Below are 10,248 nucleotides of genomic sequence, written 5' to 3'. Positions count from 1 at the left end.
AAACCCATTAGCGGGCAATACCCGAATATCGAATATCTATATGGATGTACTATGTATGTATGACAGATACTATGTTTTAACAAATTAAATACAATTACGCAGACATCATCGGGTCAGCACACCAAATGAAATGATTTATTTTTATTGGGTGTCCGTGTCCCCTCTTGTACGGAGTAGCTGGTTTCGATTGCATTGCTCCTGGAGCTCCAGGAGATCATGCAGTTGCTTGAGCGAGTCGTTCACCTCCTTGATTTTGGTGTCAAAAACATGAGGCTTGGATGCGTCATCATCAACTGATTGATGCTCCGGCAGTTCCGAGGCAATGAGATCTTTAATGTGGTCCGTGATCTGCTTTATTTTCAGACAATAGCTACAAGAGTTTCTTGGATAGATTTTGGACTCAAGGTTTGGGTTTTGATGGTTGCTTACCACTTGGGCGACTCCGATTTATGGCTGAGACGTTTCTTGGCAAAGCAGTTCTGCAAATGCCAAAACCGATTGAAGATCTTTACAGTTCCTGTCTCTGGAGCTTTCCATTCTATGAACTCGACCCGCTGTGGCTCGAGCTTTTCAACTTCCTCCGAGTGCCAGGTATACCAGACGACATCCTTGTTAACTGGGTCTTCTACTTCACTGGAATCCGGGGCAGTGATACCCATTAAATTGGGTAACCGCTTAGCCAGAAGGGAGAAGTGTCGTTGTAGGAAGGACTCCGGGCGATATCGATTGTCTTCCATATAGGGATCGCTGATTAGACTAGGATCCATCATTCCCCCAGGGAAGGCAAGCCCCGAGGGATTCGCATAGATCACACGTGTAGAGGCATTTCCATAACTGATGCGTGTTTCCCTGGGAAAAAGAAGCGCGGGGTTTCAGAGGAAGTAATCGGATAATAGTGGGTGTGTAACACCATAAGAGTGCTCCAAAATGTATTCTTTATTGTCAAGTATTAACAGAGAAGGCCATTAGGATTCGATTCGTATTCGACTCCACTCACCCCTTGCCAATGTTGACCGTCAATTTTGTAATCGGTCCAAATTTAGCCATTGCCCATTTGTGTTCGTGTTCGTGTTCGTGTCGTACGGACAATTTTATGTTAATTCTCAAAATAAGGTAACAGATAATGCGAAGCAAATTTCAGGGACTACTTCACGCTGAGTCTGTTTTCCGAATCTTGCCAAAGGACTTGACAGAGTCCTCAGTCTTGGTAGCGGCTTTGTAGTCCAAGAAACGCTGATAGGCCAGTCGCTGCAGGATCGTGGGATGCGTGTGATGCCACCTGGAATAGCAATCATCGAAGACCGGGAAGGTCATGTGATCGGCGTAGATCTTGATGAGGGCCGAGCTGAGCTGCGCGGAATAGCCCAGACGATGGGCATAGCGATCGGCAGCAAACTCGTTGTGCCGCATCATCCACAGCATCAGGAAGTTGGCAAGCGTCAAATATGGGGTCAGAGCGAAGCGCAGGACGATGATGAAGCCGACGATGATGGGAGTAATTCCTGATGCGAAGCCCACACCTTTGTACAGCTGGGGACAGTGGAAGAGCACGCCGAAGAGCAGCATGGTCAGGAGGAAGTGCAGCTTCATGACCAGCGTGGTCTTGTAGAAGTGTCCGTACTTCCAGTGGCCCAACTCGTGGCACACCACGCCAGTCACCTGCTGAGTTGTGAGTCCCCTGCCCACCTCGTAGGGCTTCAGCTGGCTGGGATCAAGGCCTTTGTTGAGCAGCAGCGTGTCGAAGAGGACGATCCGCTTTAAGCAGCAGCTGCCGTAGAAGTAGGCATTGCTGTACTGCATGCTCTTGGTGCGGATGATGAAGACGCGCTTCACGGGGAATCCGGCCACGTCGCAGACGCGCTTCACATCGGTGTACAGCTGCGTGCCCTCGGACAGCCTCCGTTGCCTGCCAATGCAGGGGATGCAGCAGTAGGGGAACAAGAAGACCAGCAAAATCGTGAATATTGCCCAGGCGCCCCAGAAGTAGAGGAAGAACCAGTAGCCGGCCGACTGCACGGTAAACACAAGGAGCAGCGCAATGGGGGCCAGTAAAATCTGCGTCAGAATGATGGCTGGAATGGCAACGCAGCAGTAGAGGCACCAGGAGAACTGCCCCTGGACCCCGTAGCGCAGCTGCAGGATGCACTTGTCGTAGGCCAGCACGGGCAGGTATCGCACACAGCTGTAGATTGTCATATAGAATACAAATATCGGGCTTATCCAGATCTCCTTATGGGTGGCTTTTGCCAGCGTAGTTGCAGCTAGACCCCAGAGGAACGGATAGAATCCAAAGAAGAGCTCGACCAGGCTTAGAAACATGTCTACCAAAATCTTCCAGCTCATGAGCTCCATCTTGTGCAGTTCGTAGATGCGGGCCCTATGGAATATATCCGGTGGAATGATCCCGCGAAGCTCATCGGGAACGATGACGGAATTCAGGCACACCAATTGCTGTCGGCAAAAGGAACGCAAAACGGAATGAATCCATCAAAGGGTCGGTGCAGGAGTCGAGCCTCCGGCTTACCTGTCTCTTGGTCAGTATCATCTCCCACACACTTCCGACTACCACAATGATCATTAGCAAAGCGAGCACCACCTTGGAGTCCCACTCTGGCCAGTTGTCGTAGAAAGCCATCTAACAAGAGCATGTTTCCCCAGCAAAAAACAACAACATTCGGTATATATATGGATATGTATAAATCAGAACCTACTGTGATCCGGAAAAAGTCACAAAATATAAAAGATCAACTCGATCTTCTTTGCTGCAGCTTTTCCAATCGATTGAGCCGATCCAACATCGACGGATGTGTGTGATTCCAGCTGGAGTAGCAGGGATCCGTGATGGGAAACGCCAGATTGTCCGCGTACAGCTTCAGCAGGGCCTGGCGCAGATCCTTGGAATAGCCCATCTCCCAGGCAAAGCTGTCCGCCTGATACTCAAAGTGTCGCGTCACGGAGAGCATGCAGAAGTTGGACAGCGTCATGTAGGGCGTCATCACAAATCCGAATACAATTAGGAAGCCCACAATAATGGGCTGCAGACCCTCCTCAAAGCCCACAGCCTGGTAGATGGGTCCATGGGAGAAGAGCACGTGAAAGAGACACAGCATCAGGATCATGTGGAGCTGGAACATGAAGAACGCTTTGTAGAAGTGCCCATTGACCCAATGGCCCAGCTCGTGTGCCACGACGGCAGCCACCTGAGAGTCCCGCAGACCCTTGCCCACTTCCTCCGGCTCCAGCGATGACAAATCCTTCAGCCCCCTGTTGAGCAATAGAGTGTCAAAGATCACAATCCTCTTCAGGCAGCAGAACCCGTAGAAGAAGGCATTGCTGGACGCATTGGGATCGTTAACGCGTATGATGTGCACCTGGTGCATGGGAAAATCCACAACATTCGTAAGATGCTCCAGCTCTGAGAGCAAGGTCAAGTTCTCCAAGGGAACCCGCCTGCCCAAAATAGGATCGATCAGGAAGGGCACCAGGAGTATGAGGAGCACGGTTAAGAGAAGTGATTGCACGTAGAGTCCCACGGCAGTGTATTCCTCCAGCCAGAGGACCATGAACACAATCGAAACCACGACCAAGCTCATGATGATTACGGCCAGAATGGTTTCCAGGATCTCGCAGCAAATCCGACGCGTCCACGACTGAGTCCTCCTCTTGTGCAGGTCCGAAAGGCACATCTTCGCATAGAGCATGCCTGGGCATGCCTTCAAAGTCATGTAGATGGACAGCATTAGCACAAAGAATATGGAAACGCAGGCCTCGTGCTGCATCCACTTTGACAATGAGCATTTAGTCGCCACCTTCCAGAGCCACGGATAGAAGCCAAAATAGAGCTCCATAATCCCACTGAAGACCACTATGAGCAGGGTGTTGACAATGGTAAACCAGCTCTTGTGTATCATGTAGGTGCGCATTTTGTTGAATAGCTCCTGCGGCAGATGCGCACTAATCACTGACGGCACCTTCTCCACCTCGTGGACAGCGATTATCTGTGAAAAGGCATCCAGAACAGTGCAAACCAAGTGGACTTTCAGGAGCTCTCACCTCACGGATCAACAGGTAGACAGCCCAGAGATTGTCCACGACCAACACGGCAATCATTATAAAGAGGATTATGTCAGGTTTGTCCCAGAAATATGCAGTCATGTTACTCGAAGAACTTGGCATATTAGGTACATTTTGAAAATTTTGAAAGTCTAAAACAGACAGTCGGTTCTGATTTGAAAATATTGATCATTTTCTTTTGGGTTACTCCCCCATTCTTTATTTTACGTTATAAAATAGGGAATACAGTGTAAACTTTGGTCTGTGCGCAGCATGCTGTTCTAGTTTAATTTCTTGCTCTCCTTAAGCTCCTGCAGACGGTTCAGGCGCTGGAGGAGAGTGGGATGCGAGTGATTCCAGGTAGAGTACAGCCAATCGTAGACAGGAAAGCCCAAGTTGTCCAGGTTCAACTTGATCAGTGCCCGTCCCAGCTGTTCCGCAAATCCCAGCTTGAAGGCAAACTCATCGGCCTGGTACTCGAATAGACGCGAAAGGATCGTCATGGCGAAGTTGATGATTGCATTGTACGGCGCCAGCACATAGGTGAACACAACCAGCAAGCCGACCAGAATGGGACGAGTGCCGGGCTCGAATCCCATTGCCACATAGAAGGGAGCATATTTGAAGAGGTAGCCAAAGACAAGGAACATTAGGAACAGATGAACCTGCATGATAACAATGTTCTTGGTGACGTGGCCCAGCTTCCAGTGACCCAGTTCGTGCCCCAAAACGGCCAATACCTCCTCGTTGGTGCAGCCCTTGCCCTTCTCATCATCGGAAAGCTCCGAGGCATCTGGCTTGCCCTTGTTCAGGAGAAGAGTGTCGAAGAGCACGATTCTCTTCGAGTTCCACAATCCGTAGAAGTAGGCATTGCTGTGAGACGAGCGCTTCGAGCCATCCACAACGAAGAGCTTTGTGAGGGGGAATTTCAGAGAGGCGGCCAGATCTTCAATCGACTGTCGTAGGGGGCCCTTCTCCAGCGGCGTATACGTGTCAAACAGCGGAGCAATGAAGATCGGATAGAGGGTGAGCAGGACCAGTGATACCATTCCAGTGAACAGCCACAGCCAAATGAAGAAGTTGTCTCCGCCGCGTTGCACTATGAATATCAATGCCGCCGTGATGGGAATCATGAGTACTTGTGTGACCAGGAATCCCTTCACCTGATCCCAGGCAAAGAACCCAGCCGTTTGCTTGTTGAAACCATGCGTCTCCTCTAGCACAAAGATTTTGTAGATTTTGAAAGGCAGCGACTTGAATGTGCTAATCACGTTGGAGATCACCACAAAGACGCAGCTGACCAGAATCTCATTGCTGGCGTCCCATTCAAGGTGGTTGAGTACATTCACCGATATTTTCCAAACAACGGCAATCAGCCCGATGTGCAGCTCCAGACAAAGCAAAGCGACGTCCATCAGCACCGCCTTGAAGATGCCAAAGTTCTCCTGGTCCAGACCATATTTGCGCGCCTTGTGGAATGTCTCCTCCGTCATGTGTGACGTCAGCTCCACTGGCACTTTCAGTGCATTTCGATATACTTTCACCTGGTTACAGCGGGGTAAGAGATGAGAAGGGAAACAATTAAATGCCAAAAAACACGAACAGTCTCTAAATTTATCATTCGTCGCTGATAAAACAAATTGCCGACTCTCTCGGTCTCGCTCGCACGTGCCGGCACATTGCAGCCTGCGAAAATACTTACTTGGCGCAGCGATATGTAAATCTCCACAGCGTTTTCAATAATAACTAAAGCCAAAATGCTGTACAGAACCGTGTCTGCATCTATTGACGACATTTTAACGCTGTCAAATGTTAAAAACTAGAATAAAAGGGAGTTTTCTTTGCGCCAATGACGAGTCGCTTAGTTTTGTAAGCAGTGTCGGACTTATCGATATCATATACCGTCTGACCCTCATAAATATACCAATATATCATTTAAAAAATATACCGTAAATTCAAGTTCTATTTTACATATTCCTCGTTTTTGATATTCCGTGGAATATTATCAGCTATATAGAACATTTAGCCATGCCCACATAATTTTATACGATTTATGAATCAATTTTGTACTTAACTGGTCTATTCTAAATACTTGCTTTTATTGGATTTCTATATACCGTTGAAAATGAAAAATAGATTGATTAAATTGATAAAATATACCATTATATACCGTAAATATACCGTCGGCTCGAAAAGTATTAAAAATACCGTAAACGGTCAGATAGAAATTCCTATAAGTGCTGTAAAACGGAGTATAGGCCAGTATGACCGTTTCACGGCTCAGGCTGCTCTAGCCCGCTGAGCGCCACGTTTAAAATTCAAATAAAGTCGCAGAGATGTTAATTTGATTGTCTGGAATTAGACCGCTCTTTTTATCAACTTTGTCTAATTTCCGTGCTAATTTGCAGTCTCATAGCTTCATTCATTTCTTATTACGCCTTATAAACCTTTTACTGTGCAGGGAATTGATCAATGGCCATAAAACGTATTGTGCCAAGTGTTGCTAACTTTTATAAATTAACAGCTGCGAATTTGGCGACGCTAATTGAAGCCAAAAAAACCAAGAAGACAATAGGCTTCCTAAACTGTTCCACCAATGAATATGAGTGCTGAAAACGTGCAACAAATTCCCCGGATCCGTTGCCATAGGATATTTGCGGGTAATTCCATTGAAGCGAATTGCGTCTTTGACTTTCGATGTGCAAAATAAATTCATTTCACTTGAACCTTGTTATTGATGGCAATTTAAAATCAATTGAGAAATATTTAATTCGCCTTCCACAATTGAAGGGAGATGTAAGACGAAATAAAGATTGATGGGAAGCGAAAATACGTTAGGAACTCAATTTAGAAATTCGGCGACAGATTAGCATTTCCTTTGATTAATTAACGCCTGAATTAGTACATATGGATATGGATGAATAGAATTATCATGAATGAAAAGCTGGAAACAAACTTTTATTTACCGTTGGAGATCGTATATTATGGTTCACCCTGAAGATCGTGGTTGACCCACTCTGAAGAGAACCCAGCGCCCACACACAAGCAGGTGCACTCTCTCCCTCTCTCTCTCTGGCTCTCTCTCACTCACTCTCTTTCTCTTAGGACTGCGACTAAGGCCAACAGCTGTTCTTGTTGATAATCAAAGTTCTTTGTTGTTATCAGCCCAAAATAGCAAATAAAATGATTGGAAGTAACAGTAACTCAATGGTAGTTATAGTTCGTGGAAAAAGTGCGTGTTTTTGTTGCATTCCAAACTGGCACTATCACGCACATACACACATACACACATGGAAAGATAGGGGCTTTAGCCAGACATAAAGAGCGCCGCTGGCCGTGCTCTTTGGAACGGCCCCCACAAATGAGTGGAGCCCGAGAGAGCGGGAGAGAGCCGGAGAGGGCCGCGGTGGCTAGTGTTCATATTAGCGTTTGAAGCACGCTCTCCAAATCAGTACCACCAAAGAGATTTTAGCTTCCATCGGCGACACACGTTTTTCATTTTGTGCGGAGTGTAATAACCAATCTTGGCCAGAGTCAAACCATCCATCCAGTCAAACCATAATATTTAAACGCTGACGCTTCTAGTCTATCGAAAGCGGAAAAGCTCAATAAGCGGTCAGCGCCACCCACACCACCTCCCTCCGGGATCCGACCAACGTCCAAGTTTTCTCAACTTGTGCGTGTTCGTACAATATTCGCGAAATACGTCATCGACGCGCGCAGCGAAAAAGCAGCCGAAAATTAAATCGAAAGTCCCAGCGCGCACACATTTGCAGAAACGAGCCTGAATTGAGTCCAATTGCAGATACAACAACGCCCAATCAACATAAATCGAGGAAAAATTTTTATATAGTGCTGTCCATTCGCATTAATTGACTTGTTATTGTATCTCCATCGTCGCCGTCGTCGTCGTCGTTGGCATTCACAGGGAGACGCAGCAGTAAAGTAAGAGGCAGCGATACAAAACGTGCAAAACAGCTGAAGAGAAGCAGAAAAGAAAGAAGCAGAAGTAACAGCAACAAGTGTATCTCTCCCTCCCACACACGGAGCACATCACAGCACAGCCCTTTCAATTGAATGTTTGTGTGTGTGTACGGTTTTGTTGTTGCCACAATCAATTAGAGTGATAGCAGTAGCAGCAGCAGCAGCAGCAGCAGTGACAACGACAGCATCCACATCCATTTGCTGAGATCTCTGGACAACTGGTGGCTGGATGATTCCGAAAGTGCGTCTGTGTCTGTAGTTGTTCCCGTTCCGCCTCCGTAATCGCAAGTCGCACTCGTCGTCGTCGTCGTCCCCAGCTCCAGCTCCGCTCCGTCTTCGCTGGCCGCGAGCATCGGTGCCGTTTCTGCCTCTGCTCTCGGGGTTTGTATGAGTGTCTGTGCCGTCGGGCCACTCGGCTTGATTGGGGCTTGCTGATTCCGAAACTGTGTCTGTAGTTTCCCGCTAACGGCAGAAATTCTCACAACTCATTGATATTTTAACCTCGTGTCCGTGTTGGCTGCCGCTCGACCAAGGTTCTCCGCACAAAATGCCCGTCTCTTTGGGCTTTTCGAAGCCTCGCTTCGTCGGACTAAAAGTGCTCCTATAGGGAACGCCCAGGGTCCCATACTCCTTCTAAAGAACCGTCCGCAAAAAAGTGAAGAGTCCCGCGAACCATCGAATTGGCAAACAAATTATCATTGAACCGCAATCGCAATCGCAGCCGCTAGCCTTATCGCAGTAGCCACCGAAAAGTATAGAAAATCCAACCGTCGTAAATAGTGCAAATCAAGAGTCGAGAAACACCGAATTGAATCGAATCGAATCGAGCCGAACAAACAAACTCTTTTTCGCGCTGTTAATTCGCCTAATGAAATCCGAACATTTGTGAATAATTAACGTTTCGATCGCATCGATAACCTGTTCGCCACCAACCAACAGCCACCAAGCATCGCCAAAAAGCCACAAAAATTAGGCTCCAATAAAATCCGACTAAGAGCTAATATATAACACCCCTCGACACACCAACACCAACACACGCGCGCGGCGATAACAGCCGTACCATAGCCGACCACACCATACCCCGTACCGTGCCTGAGTCCAGAGCCCGTACCACGAAGCCCCGAGCGACTAAGCTCGCAGCAAACTCACTCGAGCCACTTCACTTCGCAGCCCTGACGCACAGCCAGCGTTGAACAGAATACGTTCGAAACGCGCCCTGAATAGTTGTGTCCAACGTTGCTCCGCAGCCAAAACCCCCAGCCGATCCAGTTATCAAGTTGTCATCAGCCAAGAAGCGCATTCTGCTATCAATTCTATTTTGAGTTTAAGAAACGCATTCCGAGAACCCTAACATAACTGCTGTAGAATGTCAGCCATCGCCATCTGACAGTGTCCGAGTGTCTCCAAAAGCAAATACCGAAATAACATTTTTTTCGTGAAAGAAGCCATACTCCGTACCCCAAAGTCAGCGTTAATTAGAATGTCGCATATTTCACAGTGACAAAAGCACAGATATTCTCCCCCACACTCATAAAATTTTCTGAATCGAGTTGAGTCGAGTCGAGTTCCGAGTGTAAACGCTAGAAAATTTGAGACGAAAAGAAAAACGAGCAGATCGTTACGAACAAAGGCAGAGCGAGTATTTTCCACAGGGAGTGCACTCTGTTATCAGTGAAGAAAAAGCAATTCGCGAGTAAACAACAGCTGTATAATGCCAGCCATCTGACAGTGAGCGAAACGATCCAGCCAGCAAGCAGCGACTGCAAGCCAAGCCCCAGCGATCCCACAAGTCCTCGCGTGACAGTGAGACCTGTACCACATATCACATCAACTGTACAACGCCATCCGCAGATTTAGCAGCAATAAATGGAGAAATCTGAAATACGACTGCAGCGCATGTCAAATGTATATCAATCGCAATCGAGCTATATGTATCTGAGGAACAAAATGCTGTTAAAAATCGAAAATACCCTACTCCGAAGCCATCGTCAGCGTGAGACCACCGGAATTAAGAAACTGTACAATTCGTTTTTCGTATTGTTTTAACTTGGCCCGGTCCCCCACCCCTCCCAAGGCCCCAAAGAACACACGCACAACGCAACTATTCCAATTTCACACAAATTGTGAAAAAAACCTTAGAAAAAGTTACAAAAAAATCAAAAACAAAACATACAAAAAAAAAGGAAGCAGATACGTTTATAAATAATTAAA

At 47.2% G+C, this 10,248-nt stretch overlaps 5 protein-coding genes across 5 annotated transcripts; 1 reads left to right on the top strand and 4 right to left on the bottom strand.

Annotated features, from left to right (window-relative positions):
• Positions 1-89: 89 nt before the first annotated feature.
• LOC117187697 lies at positions 90-1,084 on the bottom strand. The gene is made up of 3 exons (XM_033390407.1): positions 998-1,084; positions 430-849; positions 90-370 (listed from the first exon to the last, which is right to left on the bottom strand). Exons 1-3 carry the CDS (start codon positions 1,045-1,047, stop codon positions 142-144), a joined length of 699 nt encoding a protein of 232 aa, XP_033246298.1. The 5' UTR covers positions 1,048-1,084; the 3' UTR covers positions 90-141.
• On the bottom strand, positions 919-2,708 carry LOC117187695 (CAAX prenyl protease 1 homolog). The gene is made up of 2 exons (XM_033390402.1): positions 2,525-2,708; positions 919-2,451 (listed from the first exon to the last, which is right to left on the bottom strand). Exons 1-2 carry the CDS (start codon positions 2,633-2,635, stop codon positions 1,150-1,152), a joined length of 1,413 nt encoding a protein of 470 aa, XP_033246293.1. The 5' UTR covers positions 2,636-2,708; the 3' UTR covers positions 919-1,149.
• LOC108160439 (CAAX prenyl protease 1 homolog) lies at positions 2,680-4,199 on the bottom strand. Its single transcript, XM_017294447.2, has 2 exons — positions 4,054-4,199; positions 2,680-3,998 (listed from the first exon to the last, which is right to left on the bottom strand). Exons 1-2 carry the CDS (start codon positions 4,174-4,176, stop codon positions 2,745-2,747), a joined length of 1,377 nt encoding a protein of 458 aa, XP_017149936.1. The 5' UTR covers positions 4,177-4,199; the 3' UTR covers positions 2,680-2,744.
• Positions 4,200-4,245: 46 nt separating this feature from the next.
• On the bottom strand, positions 4,246-5,945 carry LOC108160440 (CAAX prenyl protease 1 homolog). Its single transcript, XM_017294450.2, has 2 exons — positions 5,756-5,945; positions 4,246-5,597 (listed from the first exon to the last, which is right to left on the bottom strand). Exons 1-2 carry the CDS (start codon positions 5,846-5,848, stop codon positions 4,335-4,337), a joined length of 1,356 nt encoding a protein of 451 aa, XP_017149939.1. The 5' UTR covers positions 5,849-5,945; the 3' UTR covers positions 4,246-4,334.
• A 1,568-nt stretch (positions 5,946-7,513) lies between these two features.
• On the top strand, positions 7,514-10,103 carry LOC117187698. The gene has a single exon (XM_033390409.1). It carries the CDS (start codon positions 9,904-9,906, stop codon positions 10,081-10,083), a length of 180 nt encoding a protein of 59 aa, XP_033246300.1. The 5' UTR covers positions 7,514-9,903; the 3' UTR covers positions 10,084-10,103.
• The last annotated feature ends 145 nt before the right edge of the window (positions 10,104-10,248 follow it).

The sequence above is a fragment of the Drosophila miranda genome, chromosome 3 (assembly GCF_003369915.1).
Source record: "Drosophila miranda strain MSH22 chromosome 3, D.miranda_PacBio2.1, whole genome shotgun sequence".
Taxonomy (NCBI): Eukaryota; Metazoa; Arthropoda; class Insecta; order Diptera; family Drosophilidae; genus Drosophila; species Drosophila miranda.
The sequence above is the reverse complement of the archived record's forward strand: the minus strand, read 5'-3'. Positions and strand labels throughout refer to the sequence as shown.